The 17,947-nt window shown below is 45.2% G+C and overlaps 1 protein-coding gene across 1 annotated transcript; it reads left to right on the top strand.

Annotated features, from left to right (window-relative positions):
• Nucleotides 1-3,236: 3,236 nt before the first annotated feature.
• Nucleotides 3,237-17,724, top strand: LOC143148281 (ejaculatory bulb-specific protein 3-like). The gene is made up of 4 exons (XM_076314471.1): nt 3,237-3,394; nt 10,115-10,289; nt 16,323-16,417; nt 17,539-17,724. Exons 1-4 carry the CDS (start codon nt 3,389-3,391, stop codon nt 17,638-17,640), a joined length of 378 nt encoding a protein of 125 aa, XP_076170586.1. The 5' UTR covers nt 3,237-3,388; the 3' UTR covers nt 17,641-17,724.
• Nucleotides 17,725-17,947: the final 223 nt, after the last annotated feature.

Below are 17,947 nucleotides of genomic sequence, written 5' to 3' on the forward strand. Positions count from 1 at the left end.
CACGATAATAAATGATTTTAGGGATTATCCAATTAATCCAATTGCTTCTTTGATTAATATTTATAACGATAACGTTCACCCACATATAATAATACATATATATATATATATATATATATATATATATAAATAAAATATATAAATAAAATAAGTTGCATACATTTAAATATTGTTACCGTATAATATTCTCTACGACTAAATGTTAGATTCGATATATCCTCACCGCCGTTGTAATGTATTCATTTGTCACACGTATACAAAGAGTATAAACCAGTGAATATTAACCGATAATAATAATTAGACCGATGCGTTGTTAGTAAATCTACTTTGTTAATGGTAGGTACTCGCAATCGGTGTCCTTTCTAACAGCGTTACGAGTTCTACCGGTCCTCTGGTACCGATCACTTCGGGCTCGCAAACATTTTCATCTAAACGAGCGTATAAAATTATTTGGAATTTTCTGTAATTTGCAAACGTTACCGGTGTCCGCGACACAAACGCGTAGAATGTGAACTTTGATCGGATGACTTCATTCTAGTCGCGTACTGTCGTCAAACCACGCGTTAAAACGAATGAATTACATCGACAAATAATGTTCCGAGTTCCGAGGAACGATCGATCTCTCAACGCATTCTTTCTCTTTGGCGAATTCTCTTTTATGAATTCGCGAAGAGATACCCGAGCAATTTCTTTTTTCGATTATGTATTTCAGTTATGACCGGGAGTGCAATAAAATTAGTATTACTTACAATGTGTCGCGACCAATGCATTCAACGATATTTGACCGTCTTGAGTTTGAGAAAAGTCGGGATCGGTTGCGCCTAATTTTTGTTTCGTGCATCATTGATTCGAAAGGGGATATAACTTAGGAATGTAAAAAAACGGGACTTTGCAAAAACGATCGGTTTATTAAAGATTTTATCATTTCAAATAGAAACACGATACCAGTAGTTTCTCTACGCTGCTTAAGTGTAAATTTGGTGGTCAGTGTTATTCACTAAACCGAAGTTTAGCCACGTACTTACACACGAGCTTCGCGCATTTTCAAACATCGCTTACATCTATTTATTTTCGAACACATGTACACATAATGTCCCGTCACGATTGCAATGCCCTTAACGAACGTTTATCACCAAAGGGGTTCCATCGTGTTGGAAAATGCGACCGTGACAGTTATCACGATCACGATTCTTCAAGAGGAGCCAACAAAGTACGAAATGCTCCTTAACTCGACGTCGGTCAAATATTATTTTCGCGACCTCTTTCTCTAAATTTTGCTAACGAGCTTAGCCGAAAACAGCTGATTCGGAGAATGTCACGGTAAAATGTAAATCCAAGATGCTCTTTAGGGACGCTTTTAATACGATTCTTTGTCAAATCTTTTCTATTATTTATTATTCGATCTTTGAAAACTGTTTTGGTACCAGGACGAAGAAAGACGAGACCTATTTGACTCGTATATTCGAATCGAATACGTTACTCTTAACTGGAGAATAATCTTAACATTTTTTAAGTTATCCTTCAAAGTGACGAGAGAGAGAGAGAGAGAGAGAGAGAGAGAGAGAGAGAGAGATCAGTTTAAACCGAAAAAAAAGGATTGTGTAATATTATTTTCTGTATTCAAACAAAATGTAAAAATCTGCCACGGCGTAACTCGTTCCGAGGCCGCTGGGCAACCGTTTCATGAAAGAATACTGATGTCATAAATACTCGACGAACGATCTTTGTTGCTTAATTTACTCGTAAACTATCGAGTATCTGAGCAAACAGCCGAATAAGGATTAAATATATTTCGGTTCTTCGTTTATCTATAAAACCTTATTAAAAACGATGGATGACACCTTCGTGTGTTCCTCTTCTAAATGTTTTCTATCATTCGAACACGCGCGAGAGTTCACTTTAGCGATAAATTAATTCTTCTTCTGTTTCGTTGTCCAAGATCCGAGAAATTCCAGTCCTTTGTTAATTATACAATAATTATTTATTAGTTTTACAATATATTTGTTTCTCGATACAATTTATTAATAAATTGCGTTAGGCGTCAATGTTTCCGTGACGTAATGTCTCGTAAAAATTTTAATCTTGAACTCACGGGGCAGTTTGTTTCCCACATCATTTCGTAACAGAAACTCTGGGAAAGACCATAATACTTTTTTCAAAGAAATGCCGACTTATAGTAAATATGTACTCTTAACGACATTAGACGATCTTTTGCATAATCGTTAACATTGGTCTCGTGTTTACTCGCGTATCAGTGTCGCGCGTACCCAGTACCCAAATATGACATAATGCACGGTTGTTGAGAAAAAAAAAGACAAATACGTACATACATTATCTAATCGTTCATCAATTTTTCTTTCCGCTTCTGGTTGTTTGTGGATAAAAATTTAGATCATCGATCTTTGATCACTCGTTGCTGTCTGTTTCGAAGCACAAATTTGTACAAAGTCTGACTTACGCGCCTAAGCGATTACTACGAAACATTTTATACTTGTGCATACAAGTATTATTCAAGTTCGATTCGTGTCGAGCTATGAATTAATCGGATATACATACGTATAAGTGAATATTCCAAAAGGAAGAGTTTTTAGGCGAAGGTAGCAAAGATAGTTCAAGGTCGTTCGCAATTTTCTTCTTTCTAGGTATGTTTTTTCTTCGTCCGAATAGAAAAGATAGAACGCGACACGTTTATCCATACTGCACTATATATGATTTTACTCTTTGTAATTCGTTTTCCAAAACTGTTTCAAACGCAAGCAAGAAATTTAACGGAGAGCGCGCTCCAAAGTTCCGAGTGGTTCGTTCTACGAAATTCCCAAGATCGCCACCTCAATGTCGATGCTTCCGTTAGCGGATATCGTCGTTGAGAGATCAATGGAGAGCCAGGCGATAAACATCGCGCTATTCCTTTATTCGTCCATCGAAAAAGTCAATATTCCGTCCGTTCGTTGAATCGGACGTACACGCATCGAGCATCAATTTTCCTACGAAAAAAGCCACTTCTCTTCGGCGGTCGTCTCTTAACGGGCACGTGTCATCGTAATTCTTAGAAGGTACGAACTGCGTTTACCTTTCGTTCCGTCTCGTTCCGTCCCGTTCCGTCCCGTTCCGTCCCGTTCCGACCCGTTCCTTTCCTTCGTTCTCCGTCTCGTACGACTCCCTTGATGGAGCAGGAGTACGGGTCAGGGGGAACGGTGGTGGTGGTGGTGGTGGTAGTGGTGGAGAGGACAGTCGAGAGCAGGAGCAGATAGGTGCGAGAAAGAGGAGTGAAACCGATCCGACGAATTCGGAGGCTGGGCAAACGGTCGGGTATAAAACAGTTGATCGGCGCCGAAGCCAGCATCAGTCACGCTTAACTTCGCTTTCCTGCTCGACACAAGCTGCTAACATGAAGGTAAGCGCCAGGTTTTTCCTCGTCCTTTCTCTTTCCGATCTATCCTTTTCGCGTTTATTCGTATCTTTCTCCGGCGCATTTTTTCCCCAATTATTTTTTCAGACGCTAACGTCACACCCCTCGTAACGTATACGTATGTAGCTTTTTCAACCGAACAACTAACTTTCGCAACGATATACGCCGCTTTGTTTCCGACTCCGATAGAAATCCGATCTCGCTAATGCACCACGATGGATTCGTATTCGTTGATCGGTGCCGACCGATCAGTTTCTAGTCGAGCAGTGTTTCGTCGCAGTGTATTTTTGCAAGATGTACGTACGTTCCGACCGGAGAAGATGTTCAACGAATGACTCTTAGATCGTGAATAATATTAGGCACGGTGACGGGATCGATCTCTATCTGTGTTTACGAATGTCGAGGAATTCAACTGTCGGCGCTCATTTCTTTCAGAATCGAGCAGTATTCGGCAAAACGAATACTTCGTTTCGTGCACTTATCGAGTACGAAATATCGCTAAGCTGATATGGAAACCTGCAGTCGATAGATGGTTCGGAAATACAAAGTGTGCCGTACTTATACGTAATTCAAATTTAATATTTCGGAACCACTTTTAGGAAGTACTCTTACAAACGATACACACGTACACGTATATTTAACTACGATTACTCGTATAGGCTGTTGGTTTCGCGTTTCGAGATACTTTGTAGAGGATTCGAACGAGAAGTCCCGTGGAATAGGATCTTGTTGCCAATCACGAGTCACTTTCGTATTGTCTCGTCAGTCGTCGCTGTCGTTCGTTGTACGCAAAAATCTAATCGAATTCGTAGTCGTGCGACAGTTCAATTCGAGTAAAATCGTGAATCGTCGGAGGCGACTAACGCCGTGCAAGACCATTTAACGCTACGCAAGTAAAAGGAGGCTGAACGTCTTTCGCGCCTTGTTAAATTTTCACGCGTGCGTCTACTCGAGTTATCGCGCCGGGAGACGATTAGTCACGGTGCTGCGTCGAAGATCGTTCCGTAGAATACGCCAAGTACATCTAATTTGAAAAAGCTCACTCTCTCGAATTCGAAACACGTTTCTAACCGTGCGAACCTTTCTTCGGTTTGTTTCCTCGGAAAATTCAGCGACGTGTCCCGGAACGCGTGAAAACAGCGCAACGTATTCGCTATTCGACGAATGATGAATATTCACCTCTTTGCAAACTATTTATCAAGCTGTTCGTCGAATGAACATTTATTTGTCGAAAATTGCGAATATTCGTACAAACATGGACAGCGATACGGCTAATAATTGCGACCCACGAAGCTCGCCACGGCTGTATTTACAATTACAAGTAGCGTGTGCACGATAAAGAAAAGAAAAAAATTTAATTCCTGGCTAACTCAGCCGCGGGTTCTTTAACGCGAGCTTTGACTCGAAATACGAGGAATTCCGAATCCGTGGAGTTGCTCTACGGAGAAATAAGTCGAATCTTCTCTTCTTGTATCGAAGGTCGCTGGAATTATCGCAGAGTCCACAAACTTTCTCTCGTACAGAGTTGCTTCGAACCGTGCAACGTATTTTTGGTAACAGTTTCCGTGGAGGAAAATTGTCGAATTCGAATTTATTCGCGTTCGGTTCAGTTCAGTTCGGTCGTCAACGTCGAATGGAATATTCCTTACTTCGGGTAATTAATGTCGGAGTGATCTTGACGGCGAAACTGCTCACTTACCGATCGTGAAATAATTTAACGTTCGAATCGATAAATTCGCCGTAAACTGTCGCTCGTATCGTTTAAAATGTGTCCAGTATACATATGTACGTATTCGATTCGGACGTCGTACATTTGTACGATTGGGTAACAATTTTAGGAAATCCAAGTTGATAACTACGCCCGTGAAAAATTATCCTTCACCAGATGCTATTTCTACGCGCGCGTGTTCCTCGTATTTAAATGAAATTAACCGTGATCGCGGAGCTAGGCTTCCTCGGCTGGGCGAAATTTTATTTCGTCGAACGTTGCGCATCGAATCGTGCCCCTTCTATTTACTTTGTTCTTCGTAAAATTTGTCGAGCCATCGGCGCACGAATGTGTTCCATTCTGTAGATCGAATGTGTAAAATAAAAAAGGGTGGTGTTGACTTTCGTACTGCCTAGATTTCAGTCCGACGTAAAATTGCCCGATTCGTTGTACCGATGTGTCGGAGCTGTCGGAATTCGGACAAGAGTTGAAAATAGATAAAAATTAAATCTTCGATATCTGTATGTGCACGGTCGATTGAAATTTAAACGATTGAAAACCCGATCGTGATTTTCGACGATTATCGCGAAGTGGGTACGTAGATCGAGAACGAGCAATGTCGGTCGCGGCACGGGTGGCCTATTCCTATATGGAAGAATATGGCGGGTTTTGTTAGTCGCGTGGTAGGCGCGCGATATGAAATTGGATACAAGCTAGATCGACGGGTTTGCCACGCTTTTAATCCCTATCTAATTAGAGGCTCGTTAATCGGTGGGAATTAACACGGATGAATGTGTATACGATTCCACTTCTCCGACGCGACGGCGTTCACGGTGTGGTTTAATCGACGCGGTGAGGCTGATTCGGTGATCGTTTAAAAATTGTCGATTAACGCGAGATTAGCGATCATCGGTTGGAATGGTGCAAGTATTAAATTTGAAAGGAACGAGTTACGTAATATTCGGTAGTTAAAATTACAGGGTGTAGTTTCTTTGTTTCTTTTGCAATACTTATTTGGTCGCAACGTCTGGTCAGTTTGCGGGCGAAAAAACTGATTTTCGTCGGCCGGGGCCTTGTCATCGTTGATGTACAATAATAGAATAGACTCGGTCAAAGTGTCGATTACGGTCCGTGTTTTCGTCGTCTTCGCAGACACGTTTTTCGTGGCAGACGCTGTTCGGTGCTTGCGAAAAATAAGAAACAAGACCGACGAGGTGAAATTTATTTGTGAGAGTGAAAGCCGTTAGGAAGCATTCCCCGATGGCAACGGCCGCGATTGCGTCATAGGATTTGTATATACGTGTGCCGCATACGCTGACGTTGACACCGATTCTGTAATTATCGACGTTACACTGTTTAAAGAGGCGCGTTGTCGATGAACACTCGCAATAGAACGATGACTATTAGTTGCGCGAGTACGTATTATCGTCGAGAGGGCTCGTTGCTCCTTGAAGGCGAGATGGGATTTTTAAAATCCTTCGAACGGAACCGCGATCGATGAAGCTTCGTTCCGAACAACGGGATTCGAAAGAAAAAGGTTCGCGAAAGAGTGGAATTGTATACATACATGTGTGTATAATATCGCAATGACTTTCTCCTTTCCAAGGGGACAAGAATACGGAGCGATGGTACTCGAGAGATATTATTGCGACGACTCGGAAACGGTGGGGAGGAATATGGATTCTAGATAAGGAAAAGAGGGTGTATAGTCGGTAGAACAGATGCGGGGGACTTCTCGGAGCATACTCGAGCGGTACCTTAGTTTCGTACCCTTGCGTCTCAAATCCACCAGTGTTTTCCTATGCTCGTTACACATCGCGCTTAGACGGTTATTTTCAATTTTTAATTTCGTTCGACGCACCAGTTGGCGAATCGATCGCTTCCCCATCGGCGTTATCAATTTTATCGGGACAGTTTTTAATAAGCTCGCTGGAACGAACTATCGCGAGTAGAATACGTCGATGGTTCGGTACACGCATTGGATCGCATTATCGGTCAATTGGCGAAGTTTACCCAATGAAAATGAACCGAAACACGATCTCGTCCGGAATCTTTTCAATTGTACGCGTGTTCGCGATACTCGTGCTCGGAATATGCAAGTTGGATCGACCAGGTGTGCAAGTCGATTTTGCGCTCACTTTCGTCCGTAGAACCCTCGGCAATACTCTTTTTCGAACGTAACGAAAAATAAAAAGTTGTAATTTTCGTTAGCGGACGTCACATTCCGCGCACGTGCCTTATCCCTGGACGCAGGTAATCCAAGATTCGCTCGCCGTTGCTCTATCTCGCTCGCTCTCGGTGTACGATATCTCGTTTATTCTCCTCGTTGGAGGGAACGTGCGAGTCTCGGTTTCAGCTTAGGATAAAAGAAAAAAAAAAAAAAAAAAAGAAAAAGAAAAAGAAAAGAAAAAGGTCGACTCGTGGAATAAAAACACTACCCTCGCTTATCCGAGGATTACTGCACCCTTGTGTCGGTGTACAACAGATTCTCGAGGTTTTTACGGCAGTTGCGAGCTGAACGAGCAAGGCTGACTTCTTGTTGCAAATAGCAGCAGCAGTTCGTTTACGCCGCGCACGGGTTATTATTTTCACATTTGGGTCGTAGAAAATAACGCCCGGTCAATCCCAGGCGTTCGCGTTCGCGTTCGAGTTCGCGTTCGAGTTCGCGTTCGAGTTCGCGTTGCGTGAAATCGTTTTAACTTTGAATCATCGGCGTCTAATCCGGTTACGCGTACGGAACAGGATCGGCACGGCTAACTAAGCAGCGGTTGTCTCCTAAGTCTAGATTTTGCCCGCCTTAGGTACACGCGTTGAGCCTTCGTTATGCGTCGGCCGCGAAGCAAATTTGCATCAAGTTCGGATTAAAGTGGGCTTAAATCTAGATCGGATCCCGGTTAGATCAGTGGAATATTAAATTTCGATATTATCAGTGGCTGGGATGGGTGAAGTAGGGAGTTTCGGTTCGGGCTCTAGCAGCTACGAGAGCCACTTAACTCGGATCGTGTTACTAATTGCGTCCTATTAACTGTCCACAATCAGATTCACGATCTTCTATTCTGTTACACGCTACTCGACCTTCCACTCCATTGCCTCGACTTATCCCGGCGAGAACGGTGTTTCGTTGGGCGTATATCTGTACACGTATACGTAGATAAGTGTACGTACGCATCGATCTACATCCGCGTACGTATAGTATGTACGTACGGCCGTTTAGTTTTTAACGCGACGCCTCGCGACGGGCGTGACTTTTTTCCAATCACTTTCATTTTGGCGTATTTTTCGAAACTTCGAACCCGTTCTCGTTCGACACTCGGAAATTCGTCGTCCGTGTCTTGCTCCTCCATTTTCTTGGTTCGAATAATTTATTAAAGGGAATAAAGGAGGCTTCCGCTGCAAGTGACAACCTCGCTGGAGGTGAGTTATTATTTCTAGCTCGTTGCCGGCGATTAACCGGTATTCGCATTCCTTAAGTTTGCACGAACACAGCCTCGGATTCGTCGAGTTTTCCCTGGTGTCTAAAGGGAAATTTTCAATCGAACTTTCCATTTCTATAGGGAACGACGATAAACGTTTTTATTACGTTACGATACCGCTTGTACAATCTATTACGTGTTTTCGTTCGAAACGGAAGAGTCGGCGCGCGTTGATCTTACTCGTTGCCAAATTATCGTCCTTTCCTGTTGTCGATGCAACCGAACGGGTGCGATTCGAACGCAAGCATCGTGGTTCTACCGTCGTAACTCTACCATTGACTCTAACCTCGAGCTCTACTCCGAGTTCGTGTTTCGATCTATCCGGTGCAACGTTTAGCTCTGCTGCAATTTCATCGAAAATAAACGGAAATTTGGTACATTGATGTTTCGCGGTGAGGTAAATCGTCGAAGGAAAAAAAGAAGGGATTGTTTCGTTTTGGCACGAAAAAGAAGCTTGTACAATATTCAGATAGCGATCGCGAAATCGCCGCGAACACTTTCAGTTGGAAATTTTGAAAAGTAACGGTGAATTGCCTCCCGTGCGGCCGAGAAGCTTGGAACTCCATTATGCAGAAGTCGTTTGATCTCTGGGGTAAAGATAACGCCGTGCCTCTCGGGTCGCGTGACTTTTCGGATATCCTGTTGCACGCCCTGCACAACAGTCACGCAACGAGGTTCATTTCTGCCACGATGGGTGCGAAGAAGCACAGTTTTACGTCGACCAAACTTTTAAACGGCTCGCGACTCTCTCGTGTTTTTTAGCGTCCCGAAAAACGTTTCTACCGCCGTTGGAAATCGATTTCTCGTGTAGATTTACACCCTTTCTCGAAAGGTGTCGAGGCGTCGCGCCTCGTATCGTGCGATCGATTTCATCCGGAAATTTTCTTTCGACTTATCGTTCGTCGTTTCCTTACCCGCTGCTTGTTTCTCGTATTTATCTTCGAACAGCGTACGAAAGTTGGTCCGGACGGCGGTAATAAATCGAAATAATGAAAATCTTTTCCTCGAAATTCGTCGCTCGCGGTTAAACGCATCCAGAGTATTCAGGGATACCTGTGCGCGACGCGACGCGACGCGACGCGATCCTCGACCTTCTTTTCATTTTTACTTTCCGTTTACTCGATCTTTCGTTCGTTACGTCCAGGTAGCGAATAAACGAAAATCGAGGCAGCAAAGTAATCGAACGATACGGCGAGGAGCACGAGTAAGCCTTTCGGCACTACTCGTAGCGTATAGTATTCTCTCTGACCGTGTTACGGTATCGTAAACAGTTTCGCGATCGAGGCCCGATACGTATAAAAACGTAGAAAAGTAATCCCTCGTCTTCGCGATCCTAGTCCCAACACCGCGAGACGATAACGCTTTTTTTTTCCCCCTTTCCAAAGGCCCTTGGTTTTTGTTATTAGCTTCGCTTTCACGGCGAAGAAACGGTTGTTCGGTTATTACGGCGCGGCGTCGTGCCGCTTTATCTCGAGGATACACTTTATAAAAGACTTCCGCTTTTCTGCCCGTCGACGAATCTAGGTCGCGGTTGTTTTCCTCGCCGTGGTGGCCTGCGCCCTGGCAAGCGAGAAGTACACGACCAAGTACGACAACATCGACTTGGATCAGATCCTGAAGAGCGATCGTCTGCTGAACAACTACGTAAACTGCCTGCTGGAGATCGGAAGTTGTACCGCCGACGGCAAGGAGCTTAGAAGTGAGTCGACTTTCGAGTCCGAGTTAACGCGAACACGTAATCAACGTCTTCTACCACCTGTTTGTGTCACCAATTACCCTTTACATCACGAGGACCGTTCCTTGCGAGAGACTATGGCGCGCGCGCTCTTGGTGTTTTACGCGTTCGTTTGAAATTTTCTCCGTTTCACTTAAACCGACGCGACGTTTACAGAATGTGTTCGTCGTGCTCCATATATATATATATATATATATTTATTCGGGAAGATCTGGGAACGAATTTTGGTACGATCGAATCGAAATCGATCGCGCGTTCGAATCTTTGTTTCCATTACGGATTGAACAACGAGATCGGTGAGCAATGCAGCGGGCGTAATTGGTCCCCTTGAACGGTCAATTGATTTCGTTTGGACGAAATTTATTCGACAATCGACAAAGAGGGTTTTTTCGAACGTTCCGTATAAATCGAGGCGATAAACGAACACGCGTTTCCTTTTTCGTTCTCGTTGTTCGATCGTAAAAGAATACGAATATGCGAGGGTATCTACGAGAATGTCAACGATGTACAAGATACGTGTACAAACTGGGTACCTCGGATACTGCGACACAAAGAGGGTGGAACGAGAGATAAGAACGATCAAAAGCAAAAGTTTTGTCCTTTCGATTACCGTTGGTTCGATCGCGTTAAACGTACACGCGCGCGACCTTCGAACGAACGAACCCGACGAAGCGTTTGTACAGGTACTTATCCATAAACGATCGGTCGATCGATTTTTGTATTCGTCGAAAGGTTTTTCCGTCGTCAAATTGGAAAAGAAATCGACGAACGAACGCGAACGATAACTCACCGTTTCGTTCGAACGGGGAAACAATCGGTGTACAAGCGAAAACGGGTGGGATTCTCGGAGAGAGCGTTGCACATAAATCGCAGCCAGAACCAGCAGGCAAATTTCCCGCTGTACTTTTCTATTCCACGGATCTCGGTTTTAATCTACCTATCCTTTCCCGAGGCGCGGCTTGTTTTATTGTACAGACTCCTAACGTTCCCTGTTACTCGGTCTTAAGGGACCTCTAGTCTCGAGATCCAATAAGCAATGTTCTCTCCTTTCCTATTTTCCTTCTCGCCGTCTTTCCCCCTCCTGCGCTCTTCCATCCCCATCGGCATCGCCATCGGCATCGCCATCGCCATCGCCATCGCCATCGCCATCGCCATCGCCATCGCCATCGCCTTCCGCTTCCTCGTTCTCCTCGATCTGTACGTGGAAGAACGCAGTCGGTGTTCGGGCGCGTAACGTCTTCGCAGACTCATCTTCTTAACCGAACCTCGTTGACGGGAAGTTTGCGGTCTGGCACATACGGTGTAACGCTGTCAAATATTGGACGAGGGTCAAAGTCGAGCCAGTCGGCCGAAAAAGGAGGCGGATCGCAGGACCGCAATTTCCAGCTCGGGCTCGAAAGCTTCCGACCGATCTCGCGTTCGATCTCCATCCCCCGGGAACGGCGAACGCGCGGAAAAAAGAACTCTCTTCGATCGAGACGTTTCTCTACGAAAACGAGCCCGGTCCAATTTTTTTTCTACGTTTTCGATAAGATTCGATATCTCTCGCAACGAATTTCCCTTCGAAATTAACGCGTTACTCTTACGCGAAATCGGATAAAATTTTGAAGAATCTTCGCGTCTCGATCCGATCTCGATCGTCTCCGTGGCCCCGGATGCCCACGTCGAAAGTTACGTTTCGTATTGACTCGGAATCGAATTTCACCGAGCAAATTTCGTCCGGGGATTAAATTCGATCGCGATTCGTCTCGAATAACGTTCGTTCCCCGTAGATGCGCGTTGAAAATTTTCATCGCGCGCTGAAATCTATCTTCTCTCTGGGCTTAATCTCTCGAACGATTCGGGCTCGCGGAGTCGCGCGGAATCGCGCGGAGTCGGGCGGAGTCGGGCGGAGTCGGGCGAAACGCCCGAACGGCAGATAATCCGAAAGAATAATCGCGTCCGTGATAAATATTCTACATCGACGCTTTCGTGTCCCGCGGCGATTCGTTAGTCGCCGCTCCAGCGGTGAAATAATTTTCGATTCAATTAAGATATCCCGGGAACGAGTTCTCGCGATAACCGCGGCGGTTCTATGCCAGTAAGACGGAACGGTTCGCTATCCTTTTAACGGTCCATCTTCGCTCGGTAACGACGACTCGTTTCTTGCGGAACGACGCGTTTTTATCAGAGATACGCAAGAGGTGACGGATCGTCGTACCGGTGATACGAGTTTTATTTTCTATGCGTGTACCTACAGATATCGGTTTACGAATCGGAGAAACCGGCTCGTTCGATCCGTAACCCTTTTCTAGGAGATCGCAGGGAAAATCCTCTACCGCGACTATCCGTCCTTTTAATTTGCGTATTCGTTCAAAGTTTTTTCAAGCACCGATGGACGGTGGAACGATTTCGATCGAGTTTCGCGCAGTAGTTGGATTTTGTTCAACGGTGGTTCTCAACCCGCGATTCTTCCGTACTCGTAGAAAGCCTAACACGAACGAACGAACCAACGAACCGACTCGTTTTTCTGTTCAACGAATCGAGCCAATCTCGACGAAGATAATCGGTGTAAAATACCGGGACCGTCTATTCGCGGAAAGGTAGGTACGCGACGAATTTATAAATGTTGCCGGATGTGCTTGAAAGCTGCTTGGATTAAAAAAGTGTCGCGACCAACAGGTAGCGATGCATCGGATAAGCGCTCAAACGGTTGCCACCTGGAACCGTAAACCTCGCGTCCACGTTCACCGCACAGATAACGTTGTTACTAGCGCGCGAGTTACCGTTATTTTTATCACTTACTTATCTTTCGAAACGAAATCGTTGGTCGGGAAATAGATTATAAATTTCATCACCCAACGACCCTACCCGATCTGCAACGTACGCGACACCAATCGGTAATCGGAACTCGATCGATCGGTACGCCGTCGGTTCGCCTATTTAAAAAGTTTGGTCCGGGTCAGGTCGCCGAACTTGTAACGAATTTCGCCTCAACGTTGAAACATCGGAACTCGATCCACGAACGATTCTCCAAATACTCGAATCTCGGAATATAGTAATTCGTTTCTCGAACGACTCGGTGAGAGTCGCCGTTGTCGCGGCGCTCGCGCTACCGGGAGCAACCGACCAGACCGGGCGCGTATTTCGCGCGACTCGCGTGGAACTTTTCTACCGACAACGGTCGTTTCGTGAACCTCGAACCGTATCGTATCCCATCGAGACGGATCTCTTTCCCGATCTCTTTCCCGATCTCTTTTGCATTCCCCCGTCGAAACGTGCGACAGACGGTGATACTTTTTTATCAAGGAAATATAGTCCTTGTCTTGGAGAATTCACGGACGATATACTCGAGCGTATTGGCTCGGAGCAGCTGGTGCAAATGACGACGCCTGGTAAAAAACGTCGAGCGATCACGAGTGTACGAAAAGGCTGCAAGCCTTCTTTCCGGTCCTCACCTCGCACCCTATATTCGCAGAAATAACGTACGTTACGAAGTTCACCCTCCGAGGTGCTTCGGCACGATCGACGTACCCATCGAGGACGCCATATGGAGAAAATTATAATGCCCGGAGTGACTTTTCTTTGCGTTCGAGTCCATTCTCGAGCGTCCTATTCGATCAAAGTCTCGAGACCGACTGCGCTTCGACCGTGATGCTTTTCCATTTTCGTTTCGTCGAACAAATGTTTCATCGCAAGGAGTTTAACCAGCGTCGCGTCGCATCGCATCGTATCGGGTCGCGTCTGTCCTTGACATCGTAACGGGGAGACACGTGCCATTGTTTCGATTGCCCTCTGTACAAGCGCAACCTATTTTTATTTCCAATTAGGAGAAAGGTCGAGGGAAAAAGGGGTACAGGACGTAAAATATCGTTAACGGTCACGAAAGGCGGACAACGATTCGTCGTAACGTACGAGACGGGATAAAAGATTCGTAAGAAATCTATCACCGTTGTTCTTTTTCTTTCGTTGTTTCTCGCTTAAAGTTACAACGATCTCCTTTAACGGCACGAATGATTTTTCGTCGACACTGTTGTTCTTTCTTCTTCGGATCACTGGACAAGTGTGCTCAATTATCGATCCCCGTACGAGCCCCCAAATAATTGTCGTACTCGTGCGGTGTATCGATGTATATTTAAGAATATTACAAGTTACGGTGTAATCGGTATTAGACGCGGTGTTGGTGATCAGTTTCGCTTTTCACTGAAGGTAGATCGACCGCGTATAAAACTAAACTTATCGTCTCGATGCCCTCGGCACGCGTCTTTATCGTCTTTGTCACTTGTGTCTTTTACCGGTTTTTGCGTCTTAGTGCGTCTTTCTAACCGTCTCGTCTTGTTACGTCTTTTTACTCGTACCGTCCGCGACGTACTCTCCGCGTCATTACTGTCCGTGACATACCGTGTCGTACCGTGTTCCAAACGTTCCTCTCGCACTCTGTACAGGCACGCGCGTTCATTCTCTTTCGTTCCAATCCTCGGTCTCTCTCACTTCGGACATTCGGTCACGTTCGGCCATCCTGATCGTTCGTCTTTTCCGAACACTCTTCGCTTTCTCCGAACCAGATGTATTCCCTTTCGTCCTCGTGCATTCTCACGCTCGGTCGTCTCGCAAGAACCCCTGTAAAGGGATACTCGTGCCGTCCACGAAACCTAGCGAACAGATCGGCGCCAAGTGTTTATCCTAACCCAAGTCTGTCGCGCGCGCTAACTCGTTTAGAGCTATCTGCGCTCGAAGCAGGCCCAAGAGGACACGGAAAATTCGATACCGCGATACGTCGATTGTACGTTTCCAAATCAACGAAAGAAGTGAATTACTCGCGTGCGTTAACATCTTCCAAATTACGAATTCGTATTATTCGTCGCAATCGTCGACGACTCTTTCCTCGAAGACTTTGCAATTTCTTTGTACGATTTCCTACTATTTTCGGAAAAATAACGATTCGAGGAATCGTGTTAGGCTTCGTCCCGTTACCCGAACGCTTTGGACGCGATTAAAGCCTGAATCGTAATTAGCACAGTTTCGTCGTAATTCATTCGGGGTTCGCTGCATCCGTAGTCGTTTACGGAAAATTCTTTATCGCATTTTCAAGAAGCTTTCTTTCCCCTCTTGTTCTCTCGTAGTCCCTCAGGTACTGTTGATTACGTGGAAAAGAGGGCTCGCTGGACGGAGTGGGTAGTTCCAGCTGGAATAAATAAGAAGACTTACGACTGCTCGAGTAACCTATTTAAAAGTACTTCGTCGTGTTCCCGCATCTTCTGGCAGCAATAATCAATTATGTGCTACAGAGGCAGAGACTCGACATTTTCACACCGTCGATTCTACATTTTTGATCTCTCGTATTCGTCCATTGCTCGCCGTTAATTATGAATATATATAAGTTTCCTAGAATTTGGGTTTCTCGTTGTTTCCACCAACGCAACGCATCGAAGCTGAATTCAACGCGAAGTGAACACATATACATATATACATATATATATATAGAGAGAGAGAGAGCGAGCTTTGCGCATCACGAATACGTGAATTATGGATTTTGCAGCTAGCTCGTTCGCGATGGAAACACTGTATCGTTGATATGTGATTCGACGTTGAATAAATATATAATTGGCCGACGATAAATCATTAGGTAGCAACGACGTATATCACCGAGCAAAACGAAACATTTTCCGAGTTTAAATTTAATGTAGCGTTAAACAAATATTATACATAATTGCGTCACCGTAAATCGTTAAGGATTCATGGACGCGTCGTGGCGCGATAGTAACGTTTTGTCGTGAAAATTTCATTCGATGTTCAGCGAACATTCTTTCATTCGAAAGTCGCAAAATTGCGCGTTGTCGCGCGCGAGTCTGCGTTGTTCGGAAAACGTATTTGCCGCTCAAGGTCGCTTCTCTGCTCCGGGTTTGGAGCATACCTTGGCAAATTGACGATCGATGGGCCAGCGAAAAGATTCATCGATCGTTCGTCGTTCTTTCATTTTGTACATCGTTTTCACGCAGATACTCGATTCGATTTCAGAATCGTTACCGGACGCACTGGAGAACAATTGCAGCAAATGCAGCGACAAGCAGAAAACGGGGAGTGACAAGGTCATCCGGTTTCTGGTTAACCAGGTACGTTCACCGAGGCTCGGCGTTCACCGTCACTTTTCCGCGGCTAATTAGACACGAATTCGCAACGGGTTGCGTATCTCGAAGCGCGGCCCGAGCACGGATACGTCGTCGTGCGTCGCGCGTCGCGTCGCGTCGCGTCGCGTCGCGTCGCGTCGCGTCGTGTAGAAACTGGTTTGACTTTCACAGGACGTTCGGGCGTCAGTTTCGCCTCGGAACTCGGAAGACTTTCCTCGACGGGCCAAATAATTCCACGCGGATCACCTTTGCCGCGTAGTTGCCCTTCGTTCGGCTTCGATCGAAGTATACGTGTATTCCATATTTTTCGTTTCGTTTCGAGACCGTCCAAGTGTCGCGAATTCCTTCGAAAGAACAATTCGAGAACGTTTCCCGGTCGAAATTTTCTCATCTTTTACATTTTTCACCAAGTGCATCCAACGCGTATTCGTTGGGCCGATTCGTCGAGATACATCGCGCGTTACGGTTAACATTTACCGTTTATCGAACCGCAAAATATACGGTATTCGATCTTCGATCGGGTCGAATCTCGACTCGTTTGAACACGATTCTTGGAAGATTCTCTCTTCTCGGTTCGTCGCGAATGTTCCCCGGTTTTAGGCATTCGTCGACAACGAACGATTCGTTCGACCCCGCTCTCGCGGCGTTATCCACGTCACCTAACTTTTAATTGAACCTACGAGCGCCGATTCGTCTTGTTGACATTCTTTTTTTTTCCGCTTCGTTAACGGAGTCGTAATTAATTCCATTTTAACGGGACACGAGAACGTAAAGTAGTTTATCCGCAATCCACTCGCAAATTTATTTCATAATTGTACACTTTCATCTTTATCCTCTTTGTTGCGACGAATACGACGTACGGTTCGCTTTTCCCATTGCAAGCTCCAACGGTAATGAGTATATTTTTACCTATTAAAATTGAAGCGCGAAACTCGTTAACAGAGAAGAGAGAGAGAGAGAGAGAGAGAGAGAGAGAGAGAGAGAGAGAAGCAACGTTTCAGAAATTTTTCGGTCAAAGAAATTTGATTCTTCGATGCGAAAGGTTTTCGTTTGATAACGTTGCCGCGTAATTTCTATATAAACCGATACCTCTGTTTACGTTTCAGCGACCGCAAATGTGGGAGAAATTGAAGAAGAAGTACGATCCTACCGGAGAGTACTCGCGCAAATTCAGAGAAGACGCCAAGAAGCTCGGGATCACCGTTTAAATAGTTCGCAACCAACGAGTGTCTTTGTCAAGGACGTCCAAGTGCCTCACTTAAGAAATAGACTCGTCGAATATTGTTGATCGACCTCGGTCGTTTTTTTTTTTCTTTTCCTCTTTAAATTTGTATCCAAGTCGAAAGATCGCGAAATAAATATTCCACCGCATAGAATTTGGAAAACGGGGGAAACGATTTCTTCGGCGAGAAAAGAGACAGCGCGATCTCTTCGTTTCGTGGTCGGACGAACGAAGGAAATCGAAGAGAGAGAGAGAGAGAGAGAGAGAGAGGGAGAGGGAAAAAAGTCCTCGAA

This window comes from Ptiloglossa arizonensis, chromosome 6 (genome assembly GCF_051014685.1).
Source record: "Ptiloglossa arizonensis isolate GNS036 chromosome 6, iyPtiAriz1_principal, whole genome shotgun sequence".
In the NCBI taxonomy this organism is placed as follows: Eukaryota; Metazoa; Arthropoda; class Insecta; order Hymenoptera; family Colletidae; genus Ptiloglossa; species Ptiloglossa arizonensis.

Coding starts and splice junctions, on each gene's coding strand:
- LOC143148281 (XM_076314471.1), top strand. Junction 10,290..16,322: donor CGACGGCAAGGAGCTTAGAA/GTGAGTCGACTT, acceptor ATTCGATTTCAG/AATCGTTACCGGACGCACTG. Junction 16,418..17,538: donor TCCGGTTTCTGGTTAACCAG/GTACGTTCACCG, acceptor TTTACGTTTCAG/CGACCGCAAATGTGGGAGAA.